Here is a 25,502-nt window from a genome sequence, read left to right on the forward strand (position 1 = left end):
ATTAACACCTTTCTGGTGAATTTTATGTTCAGATTTATTTCTTCCAGCACACATTAGATATTCCTACCCCCTGCAAAACAGGGCACAAAAGATTTCTTGGAAGTTGGGCTCTGGCTTTTCACAAAAGTAGAACAGACATGCCCTCCTACACTATACCAAACACTGTGCATTCAACAGACCTGCTGGTTAATGATCTTGCCCATAAGTAATGTTTTAACCTTAGAATGGTTTTTGTTTGCTTCCAAAGCCACAAAGCCAAAGAGGAAGTGTAGGAGAATGTGGGCAGGACAGTGGCCAGGAGCCTCATGACCTCATCTTTTTCTGCCACATGAGGATTGGTGGCTGTGCATGGGACAGGGTTTAAATTCCCAGAGCTCAGAGATGTCAGACAGCAGGGGACGAGGGGAGAAAGCCAGAGCTGCTGGGACCCAACTGGCTGGAGCTACTGCTGGGATCACTAAGAGTGCTCTTGTCGTGGTTGACTCCTTCAGCACCAGAAAAGGTAATTTATTTTTTTACCAATGTGCCAATCCATCTGCAGCTTTAGCCTAGGAAACACTGAGGAAATCTTTGAAAACTGCTTCACAGGGCAGGGAAGTTTGATATTTCTCTGTGGAAAAATGTGTGTTTTTATAGGAGCAAGGTTACTTTAGCAATAACAGGTATTACACATAATCACAATTTTAAATTTGTGTGCTGTTAGAAGTTGGGAGAAGGTTTCTGAAAACCCTGCCACTGAACTGTGCACTAGAAGCTCAGAGCTGGTATTTGAACAGAGAAAGCTTTCTTCCTCTTCCATGTGACCACTACCTGGCAGTGTCCTTGTTTCTCCTGGCAGGCTCATTGTTTGTGCTGCACAATCCTGAGTGGATGGGACAGTCACACTTCTCTGTAAAACTTGAAGTTGCAATACTTCTATTAGAGTGTCCTGTCTCAGGGCCAGCCTTACTAATGCATTTTAAATGTCCCAAGCAGCTTTTTTTCCTACAGTGACTTACCAAAGATTTGAATGACTCTTGTTCATCAGTAAAGTGGTTTAAATTCCCAGGGATGTTCCTTATTCTGGGAACAGGTCAGTAAACACTGAAATAGCTCTCCTAATTTCAGCAGGAATCAGTTATTTATTAAATTGCTAAAGCTGCAATGTGAACATCTATGGGAGCAAATCTCTTGTTTGGAAATACAGGTTATTTTGATCAAACTTTTGGAAGGTAAAATGCAGGTCAATCAATATGAGCAGTTAATGTTCATATAAACTGACTTTACTCATCAACTCAATAACCCTAAAAACTAGTTTTAAAACAGCTGATGAGAATACAAATTGTTTCCCTTAACCTGCCTCTTTTTTTAAACAATTGTGTTAAATAAATGAAGATAAACCAAAGCTGGTATTTGTAAGTCTTTCACAGGGCTTTTCCTTTGACTATGCAAGTCAGTAGACAACAGGAGTCAGTTCATCTTTTCAGTGTGGTTTTTCTCACCACTGCTCAGCTCTTCACAGCATTCAGCTTCAAAATTCTTGTAGCTTTTTGAGCTGCTAAGTCATTATAAGGTGGGTGGGAGGTGGAGGACAGAAGAAATAAAATTAGCATGGGCAAATGGAATCCATAGCAGGGACCTGGTCTTGGCACAGTGGAGCCCACCAGGATAAAGGAAAAGCCCATAGAATTTTTTTGGTATTTTACTTTATTGACTTACTGTTCCAAAATATTTTCTAGGCAAAATATCACCATGAAGGAGGCAATTCTGTGTTTATGCCTTATCAGCATCACCGCTGCATGGCCAGTGAGTAAATCACAAACACCAACCCAAGCACTTGCATCATTTCCTTTGCACATCAGTGAGAAATACTGATAAATGTGTTTTCTCTTTTCTCCCTTCAAGGTGATTCAACCCAAGCAGCATGCCATTTCTGCCAGCTCTGAAGAAAAATATGTAAGCTCATTTTGTCTTTCTGTTAATTCTCTTCAATAAGTACTTTTTGTTTGGTTTGTTTGTTTGTTTGTTTGTTTTCCTTCAAAACACATTTTCTCGTACTTGTTCTATGATTGTTGATGCTTGCTGAACATGCCCTCACCTGGCTGTTTTGAGCCAGTTTCAAAGAAGAGAGACACTGATGTCCACAGACTTTTTCCTGTGTCATGTGTCCTGGTTGTGGACTTTCATTAGTTCTATCTCTGGACCAGCATTGGAAATCTTTTTTTCATAATGAAAAATGTGTCATTAAAAATGTATAGTTAAAAAGAGAAAGGGACAGCAGTATGGCAAAATTACTATAACCCATATTCGTTAGTGTGGATCAGATGACAATATTTGGTTTTGGAGGAGCGCCTTAATCCATTATCTTTTTTTTTTTGGTTTTTTTTTTGAGTGATGTAAGCAAACTGCATTTAGCCTTGTGCATAGCTCTTTGTTTATTCCCCACTGCCAGCTGTTACCCTTATAAAATCAATTCTTGGCTCTGAGAATCAGCTACTGCATTTAGTTTAGGGTATTTGTGATGTGGGAGATAAATCACCCTCCAGAAAGTGTCTAAGAATTAGCAATGATTGTTAGATACAACTCCAAATTCCACTCAATAAAAACAAGCTGGAGAAACTGATCTGAACTGGCCCAGGCTCTGCCAGTGAGAGAGGCACATCTATCTTTTGGGTACCATGTTCACCTGGGATCATGGCTTGTTCTGAGTCCTCTTCCTACTGCAATGAACAGCTGCTGACACATCCCATACAGAAGGACTATGTACTGCAGTTGCCACATCTGCCTGAAAACACGGGTTGGGCTGCAGCATCTTTGCCTGCTCCTTTAAGGATTAACCCCTCCCTTTTATTTTCTCTTGAAGGACTCCAGGGGCCATCACTTGCACAGGTATCACAATGACCAAGAGAATTCTCAGTCTCAGGAGAGTCAGCAGCACCCACAGAGTGACCTGGCATCATCTCAGCAGGTACCAGAGCCTAACTGTAAGAGAAAGCAGGGCACCTTTCCATGCCAAGATTTACAAGTTATGATTAAGTGCTTAAAGAATAGTCAGCATGCTGACCAGCTCTACTGTATGGGCCTTTGTGTACTAACACCGAGTTTTGTGTTGTTTTCAGACCCTTTACTCTTCAGAAGAAAGTGTGGATGTCCCAGAACAACTGGTATGTGTTTTGAAGGACAACATGTCAGTTGAGTGCTACAGGGCAGCCAGTGTGTAGCAACTCTCATTTTCTTCACTCAAGTGTGGTTCTTGCAGTAAAATCTCTCCTGAAACATAACAAAGCTCCAGGTAGTGTGAGGTGGAGTCAGTGCAATGCTGGCACATAGCTCCTTAGCACTGCCTAAGCCCTGGGTGAATGGGACAGATATCAGTCTGTACCTCCCACATCTGTGTTCATTTGCCTGATGTGTAATAAATGTTTTCCAGCACTTTCCTGATGTGTCAAGCAAGAGCCACGAAGATGTGGATGATGATGATGATGATGATGACAATGATTCCAATGACACGGATGAATCTGAAGAGGTTGTCACGAGTTTTCCCACAGACATTCCAGTAACTGAACCATTCCCCACTTTCCCTTTCACCCAGGGAGATAATGCTGGCAGAGGTGACAGTGTGGCCTACAGGATGAAGGCAAAAGCCACACTGTTGAAGTCTATCAAGCTCCACAAAGCTGCCAAAAAGGTAAATAGCACTGAGCAGTGATGCCTATGTTCTTGGAAATGGGGAGTGAACTTGAAATGGACATGGCATTTTATGGGAGGTGGTTTTGAAAACTGGTATGGGGAAAGTAGGCATAAGTAAAGGAATGCATTTCCTTTCTCTGGATACTGCAGATTCGGGGGGGTCTTGATGGCTGCCAATGCACCGGGGCTGCTGCTGCTGCAAGCTGTGCAAAACTGCAGTTTGCACTGTCACAATATACTTGCACGCGTGAAATCTGAGGCCAGGAACAAATGAGAGTGTCTCATAATATGAAAGATTCCTATAACTCCATAAAGCACCAGAGTATCTCCAGGCAGAGGTTCATCACGCAGGCTTTGAGCAGCCTGCGTTAGTGCAGCACTTGACGGGGCAGTTCCTCAGGAGTGACAATTGCTCTTGTTCTGATCTCTACCACAGCTCATCTACGATGCCACTGAGGAAGATGAGAGCTACATGGATGCAGACAGCCAGCGCTCTGTCTCCCGGGAGGATTCTGCTTCTCGCAGCTCCCTGAGGAAGCACGCCAGCAGCGTATGGGCTGACCAGAGCCACGGGAGGGACAGCAGCGAGCAGGACAGCGATCCGCGTCACCGCAGCTTGGAAAACGACAGCTGGCACGAATCCGCCAGCCACGAGGCAGAAGGCGACAGTAGCAAGTCTGGTGTCAGAGCGGACAGCCTCTCGAGTACGGAAACCAAGGAGAGAGAGGACAGCCACCCGAGTGTGGAAAGCAGGGAGAGTCGGGACCGCGTGTCAGCTGAGCTCTCTGACGGTATCAGCAATCAAACTCTGGAAAGTGCCGAGGATTCTCAAGATCGTCACAGCATCGAAAGTAACGAAGTCACCCTTTAAAGGGAGACAAAAAAAATTCCCCTTCTTTTTCAATCCTTACCTAAGGGAAGCGGGGAGTAGCTTCATTTCGGGGAACTGTTTGTTAATGTAGTTCGCGTGGTGAATTTTGGGGTTCGGGGCGGTCCATGGCCCCTGGGGCTGTGCCGGCGGAGGCTGTGGGACACGGCGGGCGAGCCCCTCGGTGTCTGCGCTGCCGGGCGATGTTTTGCTGTACCGGGACTTCAATAAAACCTCAACCCTCTGTACCAGCGTTATTGTTCATTGGGGCTTGGACAGGGCGGGGGGAGCTTTGATTCTTCTTCTTAAAATGGAGTGAAATCGCTTTTCCCCGCAAAGTTAACCAGTGCAATCTCTTCGCGAGGCTTCCTCGTACTTTCGCCGAGGATGAGCGGGACTACAAACACCCAGCGCCGGCCCCTGCACCGCTACCGCAGGGGCGGTCCGGGCTTGCCTTCGAGAGGGGAGGGAGGCGTCGGAGGAGGAGAAGGAGGGCGGGAAGGAGGTCCTGGCCGCCGCTCTCGCCGGGCGCCAGAGCGACTACAGCTCCCTCCGTTCCCCGGGCTTTCCAGCGGAGGGCGGGAAAGGGGCGGCGGCGGCGGGGCCGATGGCGGGCGGCGGCGGCGGCCGGCGCGGGCGGGAGCAGCTGGAGCTGGAGCGGCTGGGCCAGGCGGCGCGGCCCGGCTCCTGCCCGCCGTCGCCGCCGCTCTCCGCCTGCTCGCGGCAGGCCTGGAGCCGGGACAACCCGGGCTTCGAGCCTGAGGAGGACGCGGTGGCGGCGCCGGCTGGGCCGGCGGGGCCGGTGCTGGAGATGGACGTGGAGTGGGGCAGCCGAGCCGCGTCGTCGCCGGGCAGCGGCGCGGGGGGCCCGGCGGGCGGGGGGCGGCGGGCGCGGCGGGGCCCGGCGGGGCGCGGAGGGGCCGAGGGGCCAGGCCGCCTCCCGGGGCCGCCAGACGGAGCCGCACCCCGCAGAGCAGCCTGGGCCAAGCGCCTGGCGCGGAGACTGCGAGGTGAGAGAACCCCGGCCACGCACCCCACACCCTGACCAGCCTCCCCAGGCGCGAGTGCCGCTTCCTGCTCGCTGTAGAGTTGTTTGTAGCCTCTCCTCCGTAGGTGCCTGTAGTCCTCATTTTCCTCTGCCCGTGCCCTTTTCCGTCCGTCCTTGCCTGTGTCTCTGTGTCCGCATCTCTTCGTGCACATCCATCTTTCAGTCCCCGTCCCGTTTATGTCCCCCAGCACACAGAGATTTTACCCACAACTCGCTCCTTCTTTTCCCCACCTCTCTGCCTCCCAAGTGGTACTTCTGGCTGCTTTCCATGTAAGACACTTCCGTGTAGGGGAGGTTTGGGTTGGGCATTAGGAGGAATTTCTTCACAGAAAAGGTGACAATGGAATGACAATGCCCAGGGAGGAGGTGGAGTCACCATCTCTGGAGATGTTTAAGGAAAGACTGGATGTGGTACTTGCCGCCATGGTCAAGTTGACACGGTGATTTTGGGTCATAGGTTGGACGTGATGATCTCCAGAGGTCTTTTCCAACCGTGGCTTTTGCCCCAGCACCAGGTCTTTGGAGAGCTGGAGGAGAATGCTTGTGCTTCTCTCTTTCTCAGCATCCCCCATTCTATAGAAGAGGTGGTTAGGATGGCATGGGAGACTTAGAGTGGATTGCTGGGAGGGTGTTTGAATAACTTTTTCTTTTCTGCAGTATTGTGCAGTGTCTAAGTGCTGCCCTTGACGGTCAAGAGCTGCTGCCTGTTGTCACACAGCTGGTGACTGGGGGCAGAGTTGGAAGCGAAACTGGGCACACATCAAGTGAACATTTGGGTGTCGTTCAGAACTCACTGCATTAACTCCCTATTGAGCTGGCCTTGTATTGTTGGGTTGATTTGACAACAGCAGACAGAATGCTGAATGGGTAGTCCTTTGGATTTAAGGTTGTGGGAGCACATTGAAAAACCCTCCTTTTCAGAGAAGTTCAAAATGTCACCTTCAAACTGAGAGGATTTTAAACAGAGCATTGGTTTAAGTGTTTGGCAAAATCTTTATAGTTACAAAGCTGCAGAAAAAGCAAATCATATTTAGAAAATAAAGACTTCTTCTCCTGAAATGTGGATTTTCTGAAGTAGTAAATTGTACTGTTACTGGTTGCCATGGCATCAGTGGAACTATCAAAACAAACTTGACTTTAAGCAAGGGTTTGTACCTTCTCTGATTTTCAAGTGCATTCAAAGATTGTTTACTGTAATGATTTCTCTGTGTTCGGCTGTTTTGCACCAAAATAAATCCTTCTTGAACACTGCAGTATCTTAGTGCTATGCAAGTCAGACCTGCAGAGATTATGGAATAGAGCATGCTTTCTTTTTAGCAGATTTTATTTGGACCATGTTCAATGACCCAAGTCACTTCATAACAAGAAACTAGAATAACCAGGAAAAAACTACCAGTAATAATTGTGTTGTGCGTGAATTGGCACTGCTCTGTTTGGAGTCTCCAGTGGTGTGTTTGCTTTAGTCTGTTGCTGAGATATGTAACTGCCTAGGAAAAGAGCTGCTTCACATGGAGAAAGTTAAGTCCTTTTATAAAATATTTTATGTAAATTCAGATGCCCCCTTCATCTTAGTTGTTGCCAAGAAGGAACCTCCTGTGTATGTTTTTAACTGTGGTGAAAACCAGCAGTGTTTGTATATGAGTATGAGAGTGACTTAGTGGTGACCTGGCACATGTCGCTCCTGTTCCATCTCTGTTGTGATTTGTGCAGTAGTACTCAAAACAGTTTCTGTTGATTCCTGACCTCCTTCTATAGGCAAGTGTAGCTGAAGTTACTGTAGTTGACAGATCCTTTTCTGGCTCTTTGATGAGAAAATTGTCATAAATTCCTGGGCACAATAAATGTGGATGAGACTGTGATGCTGAGGAGGTGCTGCAGGGCACTGTACTTGCTGTGGAATAGGCACCACCTCCTCTGAAGAATGTGATCCCTGTGCTGCACAGTTTAAAGGGCTGATTGCAAGGCTGATATTATTATAGGGCACTTGAAGGATAACTGAGTGTTTCCTGTTGGAAAGAATACTCCACAGTTCTTTTGACATTCCATGGATATCCATGAGGATCTCTGAAGACTGGAAAATGTTGCATTCAGAGTTATTTCAAGGATTACTGGAAGGTTGGCATAGGTTTATTTAATGAAATTCCATCTCAGTAGACAGAATTCAACATGAAGGAATAATCCTTTGGATATCACAAATGACAGTGTCACCATGGCAAAAAAGGTACCTCTCAGTATTGAAGGACGTTCAATGACAGCTTGCACTTTACTTGCTTTGAGTTATGAAAGAAAAATGCAGAGTGGATTTAAAGTATTGGGATTTAGTAAATGAAACTGTTGGGTAAACCGTAACAATAGTTACTAAGTAAATAGAAAATCAGCTATTTCAGACTATCAGTATTTTAGGTTCTTTATGTGGATTCTGTTCAGATTCTAACATGAGTGTCTCTGAAGTGCCTTTAGTTCCCCTAGTTTTACAGATCTCTTCAGCAAATATCCCAGATGCTGAAAGGAGAAGAGGGGCTGACTATTCTACTCTGTTAAAGAGGAAGTTACCAGAAGTTTTGATGGGTATAAACAAGGTGTGTTTCCAGAGCCAGCCTGGAAAGGTAATCCTGCCCTGTAGAGCTGTACTTGGTCACCCATTGCGGCCATGTCCTCATGTGTGTCATCGCTGATTTGTGCTGGGCATTTCTTGGAAGGTTTTCTTAGTTATTGTTAAATGAAGTTACAAAATACTCTTCCCAGTCACTTATTAATTGTTACTTTCATGAAGACTGCTACATACAGAATGAGTATGAGCAACTGTTAGTTGCAGATTTATTTGATAAAAGTACACAGATTCTGTCAAAAACTTGATGAGTAGCAAAAGTGTATAAGAAAACAGAAGTTTTGTTGCTTACAGCAGATGTCAAATCCAGCACTGCTTACCTCTACTAAGTTCAATGCATCTGAATCAATATTCTGATAAGGGAAAAAGGGGAATAATGTATGTATATTGAAAAATTGTAGCAGCTAATGAAAGCTCCAAGCTAGTGATGGGGAAATTCATTGTTCATTTAGCACAAAGATCATTGAATGATCCCTGGTGCTGTTTGTTTGGGCTTTTTCTTTGCTGTAACTTTCTGTTCTTTGCTGACTTGACTCCTAACAATAGTCTAATATGACAGAGTTTGAGTTTGGAAGCTTTCTGCTTCTGCTCACCACATTTCTTATTGGTGAGTAATGTGCTGACAGCCAGGACTTGGCTTTCTCACCAGCTCAGCTCACTGGCTTTTCCAGCCTTTTCTTCCTCTCTTCCATAATGTTTTCCTGCCTTTATTATGAGGGTTGCTAGTGCAATGTAGTGTTGTTCAAGGGGCTGAATTTGTTATTATTATTATTATTAGTGACTCTGTAAATGTTCTTGAATTTGTGTTTTTGTCTTCAAGAATGACCTAATGGGGAGGATTTGGCATTCAGTGTAGTAAAGTTGCAGTCTTTATCTGCACATTTTCAAACTTGACCTTAAAGAACAGCTTTAAAAAGCTCTCTTATTTGGGGACTAGCACTAGGGAAGGCCCTAAGTTACTAATTAGGCCATGTGAGCAGAGATTAATGCTAAAACCGTTAGTGCTTGCTGAGCCTATGCAAGAGACGTTTCCAAGTTTATGTCACAACTTTAAAATGTGGTAGCTGAAAGGCTTCAAGAAACATCTAACACATTATTTTTTTTCTCATTTATGCAGGTAGAAGGAAGAGCTTCTTTATTCACATCTCTGTTAATAAACAAAGATCTGCAGCAGGCATATTAGCCCTTTGTCATACAGCAGTGGTTGCAGATTGACTGAACTCATGCTTCATTGTCAGCTTTATAATGTGTTTTGGCTATCCCTTGTTACTGTTCCATTTCAAATTACTGTGGTATGTTTGATGGATCCAAGATTTTTCCTAGGGAGTTTGAGGTTACTACATTTCCATTTACGAGAATATAAAGGATGTTTTGAAAGGCTGGCTGTTTAAAACACCTGAAAAGAATGGAAGTTTACTGTAGTTCTGTAGGAGTAAATTTTTTGTTCTAAATGCTTTTTCTCTCATCAGAAACTAAGGTCAAATTGCCTTGCTTTTGGTTTAAATGAAGAGAAGCTCTATGAAGGGAACAGTCTGAGCATCAGCAGTTGTTCCTAGCTTTTTTCTTTCTGTACTAGGGATAGGAAATAAAGATGGTGGTTGCTAACACCATTTTGTTTCAAGGTGGTCGTTCCTTTTAGAGACTCCATTTAAATGATCCTTTTGCTTTTCTGTTACCCATTCGGAAGGTATCACCAAAGTTTGATAGGTTCTCTCCCTGTCTTTTTGGGACATATATGAATATATTATATTCATATAATGTCAAGCATTATATGAAGTGAAGAACAGGCAGAAACAGTTCAGCTGATGCAGTTGCTCAAGTTGACAGCTAGACTAGATAGTAGTTGCTCATTTAGGCTCCTACTGATGTTTAATTCATAGCTCTTTGTTGTGCAGGGAAAGAAACCATGCTCACAACATCCCTGCAGTGTCTCTTGCCTATCTGGATGGGGAAGGTTATGATTTGGTGTTTTAAAAATGTTTGACTCAAGTATCTTCCTTTCATGTAGAAAATTAAGACTGCTTCTAAAGGCTCAATAATGAATGTGTGTCACAGTATTGTCACAGTACAGCTGGCCTGGACTGGACAAGGTGAATCCGGCCATAACACAAATCCAATTTGGCTAGCCTAGTTCATGCCAGAACAAGACCCTGGATAAGTTACAGGAGACCCTCAGCCATCCCCATTCGAGCTTAGTTGCAAGCACAACACTAGCCAGAGATCTGGGTGGAGAGAGATCCCAGCCAATAGCTGTCTAAGCCTGGGAGTTTAGAACCAACTATATAAGTAATTTCTGGACAATAAAATAGGCTATTTTGTCTGATGATCAAGAGGACTCGAGTTCGTGGTTTCATGGTCTCCAACCCATGACCAGCACATAACAAATGTGCATTTTCATTTTCATGTTTAAAAGTAAAAATACCAAAGCACTGCGCTTCTGTTTCTTGAAGGATGGCTATCTGTGCATGTCTCTGTATCCTTGTATCTGTTTTTATATCCTGTGGTTCTAAGCAACAGCACTTCTGCAAATCTTCCACAGATTCTGTTAGAGTTCTGCTGAGCTGTTTCTGCCTTATTATGGTATCTCACTGATAGCTGATACTGCCTCAGGCTCCATTCTGTCTATGAATAAAGCTCCTCTTGCTTAAACTTAGACCAGTTTAAAATCCATAGAAGAACGTGCAGCAATGACAAAGGTTAAGCTTTCAACACCACTTACTATGTTGCTTGTATATCTGTACACACATCTGTGCACACCATTATATATATCTTTTTCCTTTTGAGGTCTGTGGGGTACAAGACTCATGGAAGAGAGCAACACCAGCAGAGAGCGGTACTTGAAAAGTGTTTTACGGGAGCTGATCACATACGTGGTTTTCCTCGTGGTACTGTGTGTCTGTAAGTACTGTTCAGTATCAGAGCTTCCAGTCCTCTAATTCCTGCTTGTGATTCCAGAATGAAGGTTGTTTGATGTGGGAGAAGAATTAATGGGCAGGTGGCTAGGTAAATACTCGGAATGAAATATTTCTCATTTTTCTGCACATGGACTTGAGACTCTTGCTTGAGACTGAAAATACTGCAACTTTCTGTGCCTTAAGAAGTTTAGAATCTTTAGGCAGGATGGTAACATACTGGTCCTTTGTTTTTAGAGAGCATTTTTTTATTGTAGTAGCACATTGCAGTGTAATACTTCTGCTACACTTATTGAAATCATTGAGCAGAAATGATACATATGAAGAGGAGGACTTAGTCATCTTGAACAAATAATTGAAATAAAACACCACTTTTAAGTTTATCAGCAAGGTTATGTACAGATCACACCTGGAGACTACTGTGGTTTGTGCCATTTGTTGTCTTGATACCATATGAAGTATCATGACACTAAAGAACACAGAACAGAGAAACATTCAGTTTACAATGCAAGAAAGAACTTCTTGTGGAGTTACAAAAATACCTACTTTTTTTTTTTTGCTAGGGAAAAAAACCTCACAACAAAATTTGTTTGCTAGGGAGAAAACCTACACAACAAAATGTGTAGATTAAATTAGTGTATCTTTAGAAAGCCAGTATGTTTCAAGTCTCTAGTTTTTAGTGTGGGCAGTTCTGCCCTAGAGGGCTGGAATGTTGGTGACACTTGAGTTGCCATTTATGATCAGTTGTAATACAACAAGGTGATGTTTCAAATTTTTGTGTGAGGGAATCTTGGAGTGCACAAGCAAAGGCAAAATTACATTGGTAGAATGCATTGTCTCTGAGAGCAAGTCTGCTCTGCTTGAATGTAGCAGAATTACTAAAAAGCCCAAATTTTATACCATTGACACAACTGTTTTGATGTTGTACTGCAGGCATGTTTATCTATTAAATATCACTGTTTTTTCCTTCCTAAGTCATTTAAGAATGCTTAGAGCAGGTTTATAACAAAGCAGTGCAAGGCAGCTTGTGGCTGGCAGACTACCCCAGGAGAAGTGTAGCAGTGAGGGGTCTGCCTTATAGTGAAATTTGTTTCAGCAGGAGAAATTTGACTCTTAACAGGCTGTTAGCTATTTGTTTCGCTACGGAAAAAGATTTTTGCTAACAGAATAAAAGAAAAATGTAGTGTGTTAAGTATCTAGAGATATTGCTAACTCATTAGTATTTTTTAAGTATTATTATTTTTTAATTTTGTATTTTTCACATAAGCAATAACTGTAGGTCAGTTTGGTCTGTGGCTTGGCATGCCCTAGGAGAGTGCTTCCCAGTGCATGCTAAATTCTGTGGGCATTTCTTGTTCTCTTGTGGTTTAGGGAGTACATGTTTAGAGAGAATCCAGATACTGCACAGTCATGTGATATATTCCATGTGCACAGAAGAAGTCTATGGAAAATAAGTTTTGCTCTCCAGTTGTTATGCAAAACAAAAAATTTGTAAGTTTTATAAAATTGCCAAAACTGACAGCAATTGCTCAGTGTAGACCTAATCTTTCAGACTGCTCTGAGTTTTAACTATAGAGTGGTTCAAGTATTTACAGGTGGTAACAATAACCATGCCAGAAACTATTTCTGCAACCCATCTTAGTTTTGTACATAATTTTATAATTCATGCTCTGTGCCCCTCAGCCATATCCTTGGCCCTGTGTGAAGAAAAGGAGTAACAGTAATTTATTTTCTGTGGGGAGTTTCTCTTAAAGGCACTGCACATCTGTGCTGGAGGTTCATTGCCTAATCCATTCCCAGTGCCCTGCTGTATCCTGGTTGACTGTCATTACCTGCTCAAGCAGAGCATAGTTGTCCTGACATCTTGGTGCCATCTGTGCCAGTTCTCCATGCATGTCTTGGACAGCACAAGCCACCTAAAAAGGCACTAAGTTTTTTGCCTCTCTTCAGGCTGCTGAACTGTGCCTTTGTTTTCTTTGAGGCTGACTTTGGAAGAAGAATTAATAATAGAATGAGGTGTGGGAAGGAAAAGAGAGTATTTTAAATTGATTGATCAGTCTACTTTCACTCCTTTTTGTATTTTAACCACTGTTGACAGATAAAATTCTGCTTTGTGTGGATTTTGTTTTGGAGCTTAATTCCACTGCAAAATCCATACAAATACAACCTAATGTATTCAAAACAAAATTAACTTTTAAATTAATTTAAATTAAATTAACTTTTTTTTTTTTTCCCCCTTTCCTTATCTCTCACTGCTTACCAAATCTTCTGCAGTGACTTATGGGACAGTGAGTTCCAGTATGTACTATTATACAAGGGTTATGTCACAGCTCTTCCTGGAAACACCTGTGTCAAAAACGGAGAGAACTGATTTCAAAACTTTGTCCTCAATGGATGACTTCTGGAAGGTAATCTAAACCCAGGTTTTCATATCTCTGTTGCTGTGGTTCACTGGTTCTGTCATGAGCTGTAAATTTAATCTGCAGGATCTTACTTCCTAACATGGTCAGGCTTGTGTGTGAAGATCTATGTGCACAATGTCAAAGCTGTGGAACAAACTGGCCTTTAATATGTGAAAATTTGGAACTCAAATAATGTTGGTGAGGCAGGGTTGGGCAAGTTTGTGGGATGTCTTTGGGAGGCAGGTAATAGTAAAGTCTTCTGTCAGAAAATTATTAACTGCAATACTAACACTTCTGTGGAATGAAGATCTACGAAAACAGGGCTGGAAACATGCAAACTAAAATTCTGTCATCCTCCCCAGTTCACAGAAGGCCCTCTGCTGGATGGTCTTTACTGGGAGATGTGGTACAACAATGAAACTATGGCAGAAAACAAAAGCTTCATTTATTATGAGAACCTGCTCCTAGGGGTGCCTCGCATTCGGCAGCTCAAAGTCAGAAATGGTTCATGCTCCATACCTGAAGATTTAAAGGATGAAATCAAAGACTGCTATGATGTCTATTCTGTAGCTAATGAAGATACTGCTCCTTTTGGACTCCAGAATGGAACTGCGTATGTAGCATTCCTGTAGATAAATACTCCTTTTTAATATACTTGTGACCCATCTTTTTATCATAATTTTATGGTGTTGGTCAAAGGAACTTTGTAACTTCTTTCTCAGGGGTTACATCAAAACTTTGTAGCAAGCACACATTGAATTAAAGCATATTTAAGTAACTAATACATGATTTTTGGTCAGGTTTTGTTGGTGTCTGTTTTGCTGATTATAAGTTGAAGGTGGAAAGACCAATGTGCTCTCTTTCACTTCTGAACTAGCTGGACATACACCAGTGAGAAGGATTTGAATGGGAGCAGCCACTGGGGCTTGATTGCCACATACAGCGGGGCTGGTTATTACCAAGACCTCTCGAGGACCAGAGAAGTGACAGCTCTGCAGATTGCAAGCCTGAAGAAGAACCTGTGGCTGGACAGAGGGACCAGAGCAGCCTTCATTGATTTCTCTGTGTACAATGCAAACATCAACCTATTCTGCGTGGTCAAGTATGAACAGAACCACAACAGTGTTCAGTTGCACAGTGTGGGTTGTATACTTGGGGTTTTCTTGTGATGGCTTTGTTTTGGGGACATAGGTAAGAGTGTATTTTGTATAAAGAGGACAGACAACTGAAGTGCTCTGCCTCCCTGTCAAAGACGTGAGACTCCTCATGGGGTCTGTCCTGGTTTTCCTGGTGCCACAGCACCTTAGGTACAGTTTGCAGGCGACCTCTCTAGAGAATTTACTTACTCAAATAAATACATGGGTATAGAGCATCAGCCTTTGGTTTAGACAGCATGAAACAGTCACAGATGAAAACAAACCTTTCTATCTCTGTTTCCTCGCTGTTCCTGAAAGGCTTTGAGCTTTAGTCAAAATTGAATGTGGTCATGTTTACAACTTTTGTGTGGTGCCTTCTCTGAATCATATGTGGGTTTGTTTCTATTATTTAGATAATAATACAAATAAACCCAAGTGTCTTTCAGTAGTGGTTTTCATCAATTCTGGTTAAATTAAATTCTTTTTTTCTTTGCCTTTTTTTAAATGCAGGTTGCTAGTGGAGTTTCCAGCCACTGGAGGCCTGGTTACATCTTGGCAGTTTCAGCCTGTGAGGCTGCTTCATTACATCTCCACTTTTGATTTTTTCCTGGCGGCCTGTGAAATGTCCTTCTGTCTTTTTGTTCTGTATTATATGGTGGAGGAGGTCTTAGAAATTCGCATTCATAGACTGCACTACTTCAGAAGTCTTTGGAATTGCCTTGATATCCTTATCATTGTGGTAAGTAACTTTTGTAATCAGGCTAAAATTGCTTTCTAAAGTGCACTTTGTGGGAGACATTAATTACTTGATGTTCCTATTGTGGTTTTAAGGTATAGGACCATCATTAGGAAGGATGATTTTTAGACTGTAGATGATTTACAGACTGTTAGGCTATTCAGTCTGAATAAGATAATTTTAGTCTGTGCAATGTTGGTACATTTTGCAAAGGTGGTTGTTCTGTCTTCAGTGGTTTCAACCTGGTGCAAAGTTAGAGTATTTGTCCATCATGCTTTTTCACAGTTTTTGTTTACAGAGGCTTAGCTTTTATTGGAGGTGACAAAGTTGCCCTCTCTTCTACATATCTGGTACAGACTATTGTACTGGCTTTCAAGTAAGAAAATAATCTGCTTTAAATAAGTGATTTGCATTTCAAGTAATGGGACTGGGATTTGAATATGTTTGCAAAGAACCCCAAAGAGATTTATTGTGGTATTAAATACTCCCCAGCTAATACCAAGTTTGAAGAAGTGCCTCAGAATTGTAGAGTGCTAGGAGGTGTCTAGGTTAAATGGACAGTGTTGCACATCAGTAATCTTAGTGCACCAGAAAATATGAGCTTTGGATATCAACCTGCATAATATAATTCTCTCTGGACTCAGATTAAGCTGTGCTTACCAAAAGTATACAAAGCCAGAAATGCTGAAACAGTTCCAGTCCCACATCGTTTTGTATCTTTATGCTTGGATGAATCAAAGGTTTCAAGTCTTGAAGCCAATATTTGTAATCCAGGGAAATTATATTTGCATCGCAGTGCTTTGTAAATGAAGGTCTGCTTAGGAGGATGTTTGCATGAACTGTGTGCTGTTTTTCACACTTAATGGTTGGGCAGGGATAAGATGCTTTGCTGTTAGAGTCAGTGAAGACTATTCAAGTGTGAGTGTAAAATTCAGTTCACACAAGAAGTGTTCTATGTTTATGCCTTGCCTGAGGGGCATTGTTTAAATGTAGGATTATGTACTTATGACTCTGTATGTGGTGAAGTGTTCACTTACAGTGATGGACAGTACATTTGCAGAAGTCAAAGCAAGAAACCACTATGGTAAAACTGCAGGTTCTCTGCTATTGCTTATTCTGGGCAATACTGCTCAGTCTGTGCCCTGGAGAAACTGTTGTACCTTTTTGGCTACTGCTGTCTTTCTACTCTGTGTTCTTTTTCACCTTTGTCTGAGTTGTCATATTCCCTTATATTTTCTTCTCTGTGACAGCATCACTTCTCTAATCCTGCTAGGTGTCACTGTCATCTCGTTTTCCGCCTGTGGCAAGGAAATGACTACTACATTTGTTACTCCCAGACCATTTTTCTGTAGTCCAGGACTATAATGATTTTACTGTGAAATGCATGAAGTTCCTCGTATCTTAGCTTTATCTGACATAAGTGTCTCAAACAAATTGTTTTAAAACCCTAATCACCTTTTGTAAATTTGTGTGTTTCTTTTGTCCTCAGCTGTCTGTGGTAGCTATAGGAATTAGCATCTATAGGACATCAACTGTTGATATGCTCCTGAAGAAGTTGCTGGAAGATCAGAACTCATTCCCCAATTTCGAACCCTTGGCATATTGGCAAATGCAGTTCAACAACATTGCTGCAGTCACTGTGTTTTTTGTCTGGATTAAGGTAGTTCCAAGATATATATCCTTATTCTAACATAAGAATGTAAGCAGTATTCTGAGTTTCATGAGGCACATTATTTGAGGTTTACTTATGTATCTCTCAAAGTTAATCACGTGAGAAAATCAGAACAGTGGTAACTTCTTGCAGATGAAAATCAAAGTTGTAATTTGCCACAGGTTTAGTCAGCTCTTGTTTAGGTCTAGAAGACATAGTCGGTGCTTGTGTTTTGTCAGCAGACATGTTAAGAAACGTTTATATGATTCTTCAAATTATAAGTCAGTATTTTGACTGGGTACTGCTTTGTCTCCAGTCATGTTCAGTAAGACATCTCATGTAAAAGAGTGGAGAATAATTATGTTAAGAAATTGTCTTCCGTGTCTTTTCAGCTTTTGTCTTTTTTCTTTTAACAGCTTTTCAAATTTGTTAACTTCAACAGAACAATGAGCCAGTTGTCCACCACAATGTCTCGCTGCGTCAAAGATGTCATTGGCTTTGCCTTTATGTTTTTTATTATTTTCTTAGCATATGCTCAGTTAGCCTACCTTGTCTTTGGCACTCAAATTGATGACTTCAGCACTTTCCAGGACTGCATGTAAGTACAGGTATAAAAGATGCAAAGAAGATTTTGGTGCATTGGTGAATTAGTTGCTTTATCAGAGGCACATCCTGTGACATCCATCTAAGCAGATAAGCTGCAGGCACACTGTTGTTGATATAACAACAGAAAACACATTTTTGTAACATTTTTAACTCAGTGTTATTGCTGTGAGATTAAATTGAGCACTGAGCTAAAAACGACAGCAGTTGGCTACATTCCTAGACAAAGCAATGACTCTATGTTCTGTGGTTAAGTGCTTACTGAAATGTTAAATGCATAATAAGGCTGTGTTCCTGACAGTGTTCATAGTTGCTTGCCTTGGTTGATTTGGTGCAACATAACCTGATTTAACTGAGGCAATTAACAAGTTGTTCGGTCACTGATTTCCCCTGCTCCCTTACACTGGGGCAGTGCTGTGAAGAGTTTCTTGCAGTGAAGTGAAGGAATTGGAAATATGTTGATGGTGCTGTAATGTAAATTGCCAAGCTTCTAGCTTAGAGGGAGAGGGTTGGGGTTGTATGTGTGTGAGAGAGATGGGAGTGGGTCTCAGAGCTTCACAATAGTAACTTAGTTTGCTCTGCTTCCTGTTGTGATCAAAAAGGAGAAGTGACCACCGTGGTTTTGTTCTGTTTGTGGCACCTGACTGTGAGTTTGATTATGCCTATAGATGTGCTTGATGAATTGTTTTTGCAGTCCCTGATAAAGCATTACAGCAGTGCAGACCTCTCTGCAGCTCATCAGTCACATTGCTAGAATAAAATCCTTTGAGAATTCTTGCACAGCTCCAGTAATATTTTCTTCAACTCCTGGATGTGTTTTATTTTTTAAGATTTACTCAATTCCGCATCATTTTGGGAGACTTCAACTTCACAGAGGTTGAAGAAGCTAATCGAATTTTGGGACCCATTTATTTCACTACATTTGTGTTCTTTATGTTCTTCATTCTTTTGGTATGTACACTTTGTTTATGGGGGGGTGGGTGGGTCAGTGGCTGTTTCTGCATCACCTGTCCTTTGATTCCTCCTGCTTTTTCTGATAATGTTGAGTGTATGGCCCATGAAGGGGCCTGACTGCTACATGGCTGGTCACTGCATTCCTTCCTTTTTTTCCTTGTTTAAAATTGATTTGCATTGTATGTTTGTTGTCATTCTCATATAGTGCTCCACATTGTGTTTTTTTTTAATTTATTATTATTATTGTTATTATGACTAATTTTATTTATAAAATCTGAATAGTGGCTGGTTGGCAGACACAGCCAGGCTGTCTCTTCTGGTGCAAAGTAGCTGTACTGTGCTATGCAGTCTCTTAGTTCATAAAGTGCTCTAATGTGTGGCTGGCTGTGTTTACAACAGCCTTGTTCTTGTATGACACACACAGCTTTGCCTGCTGCAAGAGCATGGTTCTTCAGCAGTCTTGTATCAATGTTAATTTTTAATGTTATTTAGTAACCCTTATACGTAGTGCATCTTTTTATTACTATTTGAGATGAGGAGGAATGGCATTCACATTTTATTTGTAGGAAAAGACTTCATCTTGGATGTTCACTAGTAAGAAAGCTGAGAATTTTAAGTGTTTTTTGAGAAATTTAAGTGTTCGGTGAGATGAACCAGGATTCAGTGGGAAAATAACACATGCATCACTATGTGCCAAAGGTTCACATAAAGCAGGTTTCCTATTTGCTTTGTAGCACCTCACACATTCCAGAGGAACAGTATAGTGTCCAGCAAGGGGAAGAATTATCTTTTTTTCTAAGGGACAACAGAAAAGCACTGGAATGCAAAGTCAGAGCAGGTTATCCAAAATATTTACTGTAATTTGTGTGTTTTTTAATATCTGTATAGCCTACCATTTAGCCTTAATGAAATGTTGTTGATGCAAGTCCCTTGAGAGCAGTCTGAGACCTGGAAATTAAGTTAGGGAAGATGGACAGAAAGCACCAGCTCTTAAAGTTGGGCAAAATAGCAGCAAAAAATAGCACAACAGTGAGTTGTCAAGTTACCTCTTACTTCTCTGGTGTCGGGCGTGAATGCATAAAGATACAGCACCAAAAGATTGTTCCAAAGCACATTTTTTATGTCCATGAGGGATAACACTGCCTTTCTACATTGAACATGCCAGTAAATTTAGCAGCTCTTTTTAAATGTGAATATGCAATTTGCAATTCAGTCACGTTTACTCTGTGTCCAGCAGGAACCTTTCAGTGATGATAGCATGGTTTGATTAATTACATGCTTGGCACAGGGTTAGTGAGACCAATATTTTCTCCTTTCTCTGAGCAAGAAAGCTCTTCTCTTGATGCCATAAATGCCAAGTGCCTGATTTTAAGCTTTTTGATTTTATCTTTAGTTTGAAATGCAAGCACAGATGTAACTAGATAAAAGCCTTTTGTTTGTGCTGGTTATTACAGGATGAATAGCTAACTTGATTCTTCAGGCATTTTTGTTGCCTGGATTAATTCACAGCTGTTACCTATGTAAGTTTGGCCTTGCAGGGTTTACTGCCACTGCTGTGCATAGCTGTGAGCCTGCTCTGGAAAGTAATTCTCCAGTTATGTTGATAACCAGTGATGTTGATTAAAATTTGTTATACTGCAGCACATTATATTTCAATATCAAGCTCTGGATGTTAATTTCTTTTTAAACAGACCACCATTTTCTTCTGGTCTTTTAAAACAAAATTCATGTAAAGGTCTGCACAAGAAGGTCATAGGAGTAGTAGGACTCAGTCTTGCTGAAATTTGAAATTTCAACATTTTTGTTTTCTCTTATGAACAGAACATGTTTTTGGCCATTATCAATGATACCTACTCGGAAGTCAAATCAGATATGGCACAACAGAAGGCAGAAATGGAACTGTCTGACCTTATCAGGAAGGTAAATGTAATGTTTTGTTTGTTTGACATCTTATTCCTCACATCTGAACTTATTTCATAAAATACTATATAAACTGTACAAAGTTAAGCTGGCAGCAGCTGGTGAGAGTACACATGTCAGTTAAAATAAATTAATCTGAGCTGAGTGTAAATTAAGTGAGTGAAAACTGCCCATCACAATGTATTTCAGACATCTGAGACTTTAGCTTGAATGAACATGCTGAGCACACTGAATGAGATTGTACAGTAGCTGATTTCTGTAATGAATAAATTATTAGAAATTTCATTTCATGAGAAACAACAAAATTTCACTTTCTCTTTTAGGGCTATAACAAAGCCATGATCAAACTTAAATTGAAGAAAACTACTGTTGATGACATTTCAGAAAGTCTGAGACAAGGTGGAGGAAAACTCAACTTTGATGAACTCCGGCAGGATCTCAAAGGGTAAGGGAGTTTTTACTTCTTACCTTGAATAGTATCCACATGTTAACTTTTTGATGTGATTTTCCTCTAGCAGAAGTGCACTAATGTGGATAAAGACACCAGAGTGTTTTTCTCTGCCCTATGGCTGGTGCTGGCATTCCACACCAGAGAAAGGTTTTGGAGCTCTGGGGCCCAACCTCCTTGAATTTCTGTGTTTTGGGGAGGAAAAAACCACAAATCTCAGGAAGCAGAGACCTAAGGCCTTTGGGGAAACAGTAATGGTTCTGTCAGACCACTGCAGCAGTTTGTGGACAGTCAGGAGTCCAAGGCAAGGGCACAAAACAAGGAAATACAAAAGGGAGTTGTGAAGGAGAAAAGTTCAATATAGGGATGATTGGTGTTTTAACTAATGAAGGATAAGGACTGAGGGGTTTATATCTATGTTGTGAATTTATAGGCAATGCTGGAAGTCTGTCTGAAGTGAAATGTTTTTTAATACACAGTGTTCTTTCAGCATCTGAAACATGGAAAGTAAAGGAAATGCTTTTGCTGCCTTTTCAGAAAGGGCCACACGGATGCAGAGATTGAAGCAATATTTACCAAATATGATCAGGATGGGGACCAGGAATTGACAGAGCATGAACATCAGCAGATGAGAGATGATCTGGAGAAAGAGAGGGTGAGCTCAGCATTAGGAGTGGGATGCCACCAGCACTGTCTGCCAGTCTGCTCCCTGCCTCAGAAAAATCCTCTTGTCTCCATTCACTTTTGCTGCCATTCCTGGCTGAGCAGAATGTAAAAAGGTGCAGGGGAAATTACAGAGGAGAGGAGCTCTTTGACCTTGACACCACCATCCCCCATATACAGGTGAAAGTTTTTACATCTTCTTTCTCTCTCTGGCTTTCACAAAGGAGGATCTGGACCTAAATAGGAGTTCTCTGCCACGTCATCTGAGCAGCCGTAGCTTCCTCCGGAGCTTGGATGACTCCGAGGAGGATGAGGATGAAGACAGTGGACATAGTTCCAGGAGGAGAGGCAGCAGCTCTAGTGGGGTTTCCTATGAAGAGTTCCAAGTGTAAGTTTATCCTTCTGAAGGGGACAAAGCTGCATGTTGGTTTCTGGTTGTTTGTTTTGCTTTTTTATATTGTGGGTTTTCTTCCATGGTACAGTATTCTCCATATAGTATTCTCTCCTTGATATTAATCATATTATTAATAAAAGCAAGTGTATGATTTTCTTGCACATAAGTTATTCCTTTTAGTAGCTTTCAAGTAATATCTGAACTGGAAGTGCCTTAGAGAGCCTCATGGGAGTTGGTTAGAATATAGAAAATCAGAATGTAAAAAAAAAAAAAAAAACAAAAAACAACAAAACTCCTGTCCTTAAATCCTTGTCATTGAAAAGTCAGAGAAAAGGGTCATGTTACAATAATGCCAGAAAATACTTTTCTGGCTTTTTAAGTAGTAAACCCCTGAGTTTATTTTAGGTTCAGTGAGAACTTTAACAGTTGATTTTAATAAGAATAATTTACTTGTGAGTGTATATTTTATCCAAAGTGATAGATCACCATATTAATTAATTACAGCAGCACTAGCTGAATGAAGAATTGTGTAACTGGAACCAACAAATTTTTGTGATGGTGCCCTAAGAGCAGTGAAAGCAGAGTGCAAGATGTACTTTTTTTCCCCATGTGCTTTTCCCATTTTACTTTCTTGCTCTGGTGTACCTTGTCCCTGCTGGACGGTAGGACTGGTTTGTGGGAAGTCAGAGGCATGCTTGGATAACAGTAGTGTCTCATCTCTGTCTGCTCTGTGCTAGAACAGTGCTGACTGAGCAATGTCCGAGTCACTGAAGCTTCCACTTGTTGCCCTCAGACTCATGAGGCGGGTGGATCGCATGGAGCATTCCATTGGCAGTATCGTCTCCAAGATTGATGCCGTTATTGTGAAGCTGGAAGCCATGGAGAGGTCCAGGCTAAAAAGAAGAGATGTGTTGGGAAGGCTGTTAGATGGAGTGACAGAGGTAAGAAACTCACTCTCTGTAGTCTGGTCACAACCTGTATGTCTTCCTTTCTGTTGGCACTTCTTCCTACTGCCTGGCTTGGTAGGACTGAAGGAGTGGTGGCAGAGAGGAGGTGGGTGCTTTGGCAGTGGGCAAGCGATTTCAGTTAAGTGTTAGGAAAACATGAAATTTAAAACACAGAATTTTGGCAACACAATTCAAGATTCAGATATGACAACATGTCTTACAGCAGGCCTGTGTCACCATTTAAACCTGTGATCTGAACAGCAGTGGTGTTCAGTAGTTGCTGAAGCAGCTTCTCCATCCCTTGGTGTCTGTTGGGATTAATACAATATTTTTTGCGGACTAGTCTGTTAGAGTCTAGGGATCCAACCCAGTCTGCTTTTATTCTCCTTTGTTGCTTCTGGGACTGTGTGTGGCAGATGGGAGCAGGTCACTTCTGTCACCAGGGTTACCTGACTTCTACTGCTTCCCCTTTCACTCTTTCCTGAGGGCTCTTTGGAAGTGGCCAGTGGGAGAAATGTGTTACTTCTGTAGATGCTAAAATCTGTCAGGTGGAATACAAGTTGTGCTTTCCTGTAGCAGTGTGGCAAATGGATATTGTTACTGCGTCTCTTGAGAAAGCCACTTGGGTTGGCACAGTCACTGTATCCAAAACTCACACACACACCACAGATAAGTCAGCAAAGAAAGAGGAAAGGGTCTCCTGTATGGTATTCCAGAGAGATTTACTGCAACCCCACCAAAGGGGTCCAGTGACAAAAGACCAGGGCTTCCTGCCATGTCTCAGGTTAAGTATAGGGTCAGGGGCCAATAGACTCGGGGCACGGGGGCAAGGCAAAGGTCACTGACGTATAGGGGACGAGGTAAATTTACCTAGTGTTGCATAGAACCATGGGAGAAGCATCTTCCCTCATCCTAAGCAGTCAGGCTTTCTTGAAGCCTGTGGCAGACTCTTCTAAGACATATGCCCAGGAATTACCCTAGTAGGCTCAAGGGCTTCCTCAGCTCCCCTGTTTTGTCTTATTAAAATGGCTTCTCTGGTGGATTTATGCAGACACTTAACTAAACAGGAGAACATAAGTAACATGGTAAGAACCACAGCAAAAATCCACAAAATTCCCTTAACTAAAGATGAAAACCATCCTGTCAACCCCCATTGTCCAAAAGGTTCATTGACCCAGTCTGGGTTTTCTACTTTTATGTCCTTTACTTGTTTACTTGTTCCTTCAGTTTCTGAAGTTTCAGGGTGTGGATGGATTTTGAGCATGAAGAGAGGTTGAAGCAGCACTTCCCCTCAAAGTCCTGGCAGCCAAGTCCATGGGCAAGCAGTAGGAAGTCTATTGCAGCTCGGTTTTGTAGAGATGTGTGCCTGGTAGTTTCCTCATCCCTTAAAAGATCGCTCAGGGCAGCAGATGTCACATTGGCCTGCTTGCTAAGCCCCAGGTGATTTAGCTCACCAAGGGCTTTAGCTGTGGCTACCCAAGGGAGAAACAGGGAGGCCACGACTCACTTTCCTGTGTTCCAGTTGTAAATTTGGCTATCGCAATTTTCATCAAATTCAGAATAGGATCTCTTCTGGCATATCAATTTGGTTTTTTGTTTCCAATTATATAAAAATGTGATATTTGGAGTGAGGATAGAAAGCTTGCCAGGGCTACAGGGACCTCCCTGAAGACGTGAGGGGATCCCAGCCCGTACTCAGAGAGTGTGTGACTGGTGTAATTACACCAATTTAAATTATTGTAGGCTTTGTTACTTGGCGATATGTCTTTTCTGTATGTGTTTTTTGCCTGATCAGTTTCTGGCCAATGTTGACTTGGTTGTTTAAAGTAAAATTTGACACAGTATATTGCTTTGGAGGACCCCAACAAGTATAGTTCTTGGGGTTCCTCTGGAGCCTTTGGCAGAATCTCTGTCTACTCCTCCCAAGTGTCTACTGGATTGGGCCTCTTACCTCTGGTGTGCAGGAGTTCTGAGTTGGTGATGGGCCAGTCATCTGTTACCAAGGGAATCCCTCCCAGACACATGGAGAGTGGAATGTCTATGCTGCCCATGGAAATGCACAGATTGTCTTGTTGTAAAGTCTTGGCCAGTGTGACCCAGATGTTCTGATGGGCCTGAGGGATGCACCAGCTGATGAAAAGGTGAGGAGCATCAAAAATCTTATATAGAGCAGTTGGAGGTCTTTTGTGGCTGAACACATGACACGAGACTTAGGGGTGATGAGCTGATATGTGAATTTGAAAAAATGGGTTTTTAGACTTGTATAATTTTAGCTTTAACAGCTTTCCATGTGTTTTCATCCTGTTCCCTTAATTTATACTGTAGAAGGGAGGTGGGAGGAAAAAAGGAATAACACTATAACAAACAAAAAAGAGGGGTAACAGTGCAACACAATCTGTGAGTAGGACCTATTAGACAGTCTCATTGTTCTAATAGGTGGAGCTGCAGAGGGTCATCTTCTTTTTGACTAACAGATGTCCTTCCCTTCCCTTCCCTTCCCTTCCCTTCCCTTCCCTTCCCTTCCCTTCCCTTCCCTTCCCTTC

The 25,502-nt window shown here is 42.1% G+C and overlaps 2 protein-coding genes across 5 annotated transcripts in view; both read left to right on the forward strand.

Moving 5' to 3' along the window:
- The first annotated feature begins 367 nt into the window (after positions 1-367).
- On the forward strand, positions 368-4,785 carry SPP1 (secreted phosphoprotein 1). 2 transcript variants are annotated; one of them, XM_015623544.3, is made up of 7 exons: positions 368-502; positions 1,719-1,785; positions 1,885-1,935; positions 2,843-2,947; positions 3,099-3,143; positions 3,572-3,667; positions 4,106-4,785. In XM_015623544.3, the coding sequence occupies exons 2-7, from the start codon at positions 1,732-1,734 to the stop codon at positions 4,538-4,540; spliced, it is 786 nt and encodes a 261-aa protein (XP_015479030.1). In that variant the 5' UTR covers positions 368-502; positions 1,719-1,731; the 3' UTR covers positions 4,541-4,785. The 2 variants fall into 2 exon arrangements, with proteins under 2 accessions (XP_015479030.1, XP_015479029.1); XM_015623543.2 differs by having other exon boundaries at positions 369-502; positions 3,410-3,667.
- A 424-nt stretch (positions 4,786-5,209) lies between these two features.
- The window catches only part of PKD2 (polycystin 2, transient receptor potential cation channel), a 28,314-nt gene continuing 8,021 nt past the window's right edge, over positions 5,210-25,502 (forward strand). Inside the window, exons 1-15 of one of the 3 annotated variants that reach the window (XM_033513574.1) lie at positions 5,571-8,191; positions 9,311-9,485; positions 10,978-11,091; positions 13,380-13,513; positions 13,870-14,120; positions 14,385-14,609; positions 15,154-15,382; positions 16,869-17,039; positions 17,447-17,628; positions 18,464-18,584; positions 20,409-20,507; positions 20,831-20,952; positions 21,493-21,610; positions 21,843-22,006; positions 22,806-22,953. In XM_033513574.1, coding sequence (XP_033369465.1) covers positions 10,998-11,091; positions 13,380-13,513; positions 13,870-14,120; positions 14,385-14,609; positions 15,154-15,382; positions 16,869-17,039; positions 17,447-17,628; positions 18,464-18,584; positions 20,409-20,507; positions 20,831-20,952; positions 21,493-21,610; positions 21,843-22,006; positions 22,806-22,953 — 2,058 coding nt within the window. In that variant the 5' untranslated portion in view covers positions 5,571-8,191; positions 9,311-9,485; positions 10,978-10,997. Of the gene's footprint in view, positions 5,548-5,570; positions 8,192-9,310; positions 9,486-10,977; positions 11,092-13,379; positions 13,514-13,869; positions 14,121-14,384; positions 14,610-15,153; positions 15,383-16,868; positions 17,040-17,446; positions 17,629-18,463; positions 18,585-20,408; positions 20,508-20,830; positions 20,953-21,492; positions 21,611-21,842; positions 22,007-22,805; positions 22,954-25,502 lie in introns of those variants that run through there. The other 2 variants (XM_015624954.3, XM_015624953.2) reach the window with 2 other exon arrangements.

Source organism: Parus major, chromosome 4, assembly GCF_001522545.3.
Source record: "Parus major isolate Abel chromosome 4, Parus_major1.1, whole genome shotgun sequence".
Classification (NCBI taxonomy): Eukaryota; Metazoa; Chordata; class Aves; order Passeriformes; family Paridae; genus Parus; species Parus major.

What these genes read in the sequence shown, in the direction of transcription:
- SPP1 (XM_015623543.2), top strand. Translation starts at nt 1,732, where the DNA reads ATGAAGGAGGCAATTCTGTGTTTATGCCTTATCAGCATCACCGCTGCA. An exon ending in GCATCACCGCTGCATGGCCA is followed by an intron (nt 1,786 to 1,884) that starts GTGAGTAAATCA and finishes TCTCCCTTCAAG; the next exon opens with GTGATTCAACCCAAGCAGCA. An exon ending in TGGATGTCCCAGAACAACTG is followed by an intron (nt 3,144 to 3,409) that starts GTATGTGTTTTG and finishes AATGTTTTCCAG; the next exon opens with CACTTTCCTGATGTGTCAAG.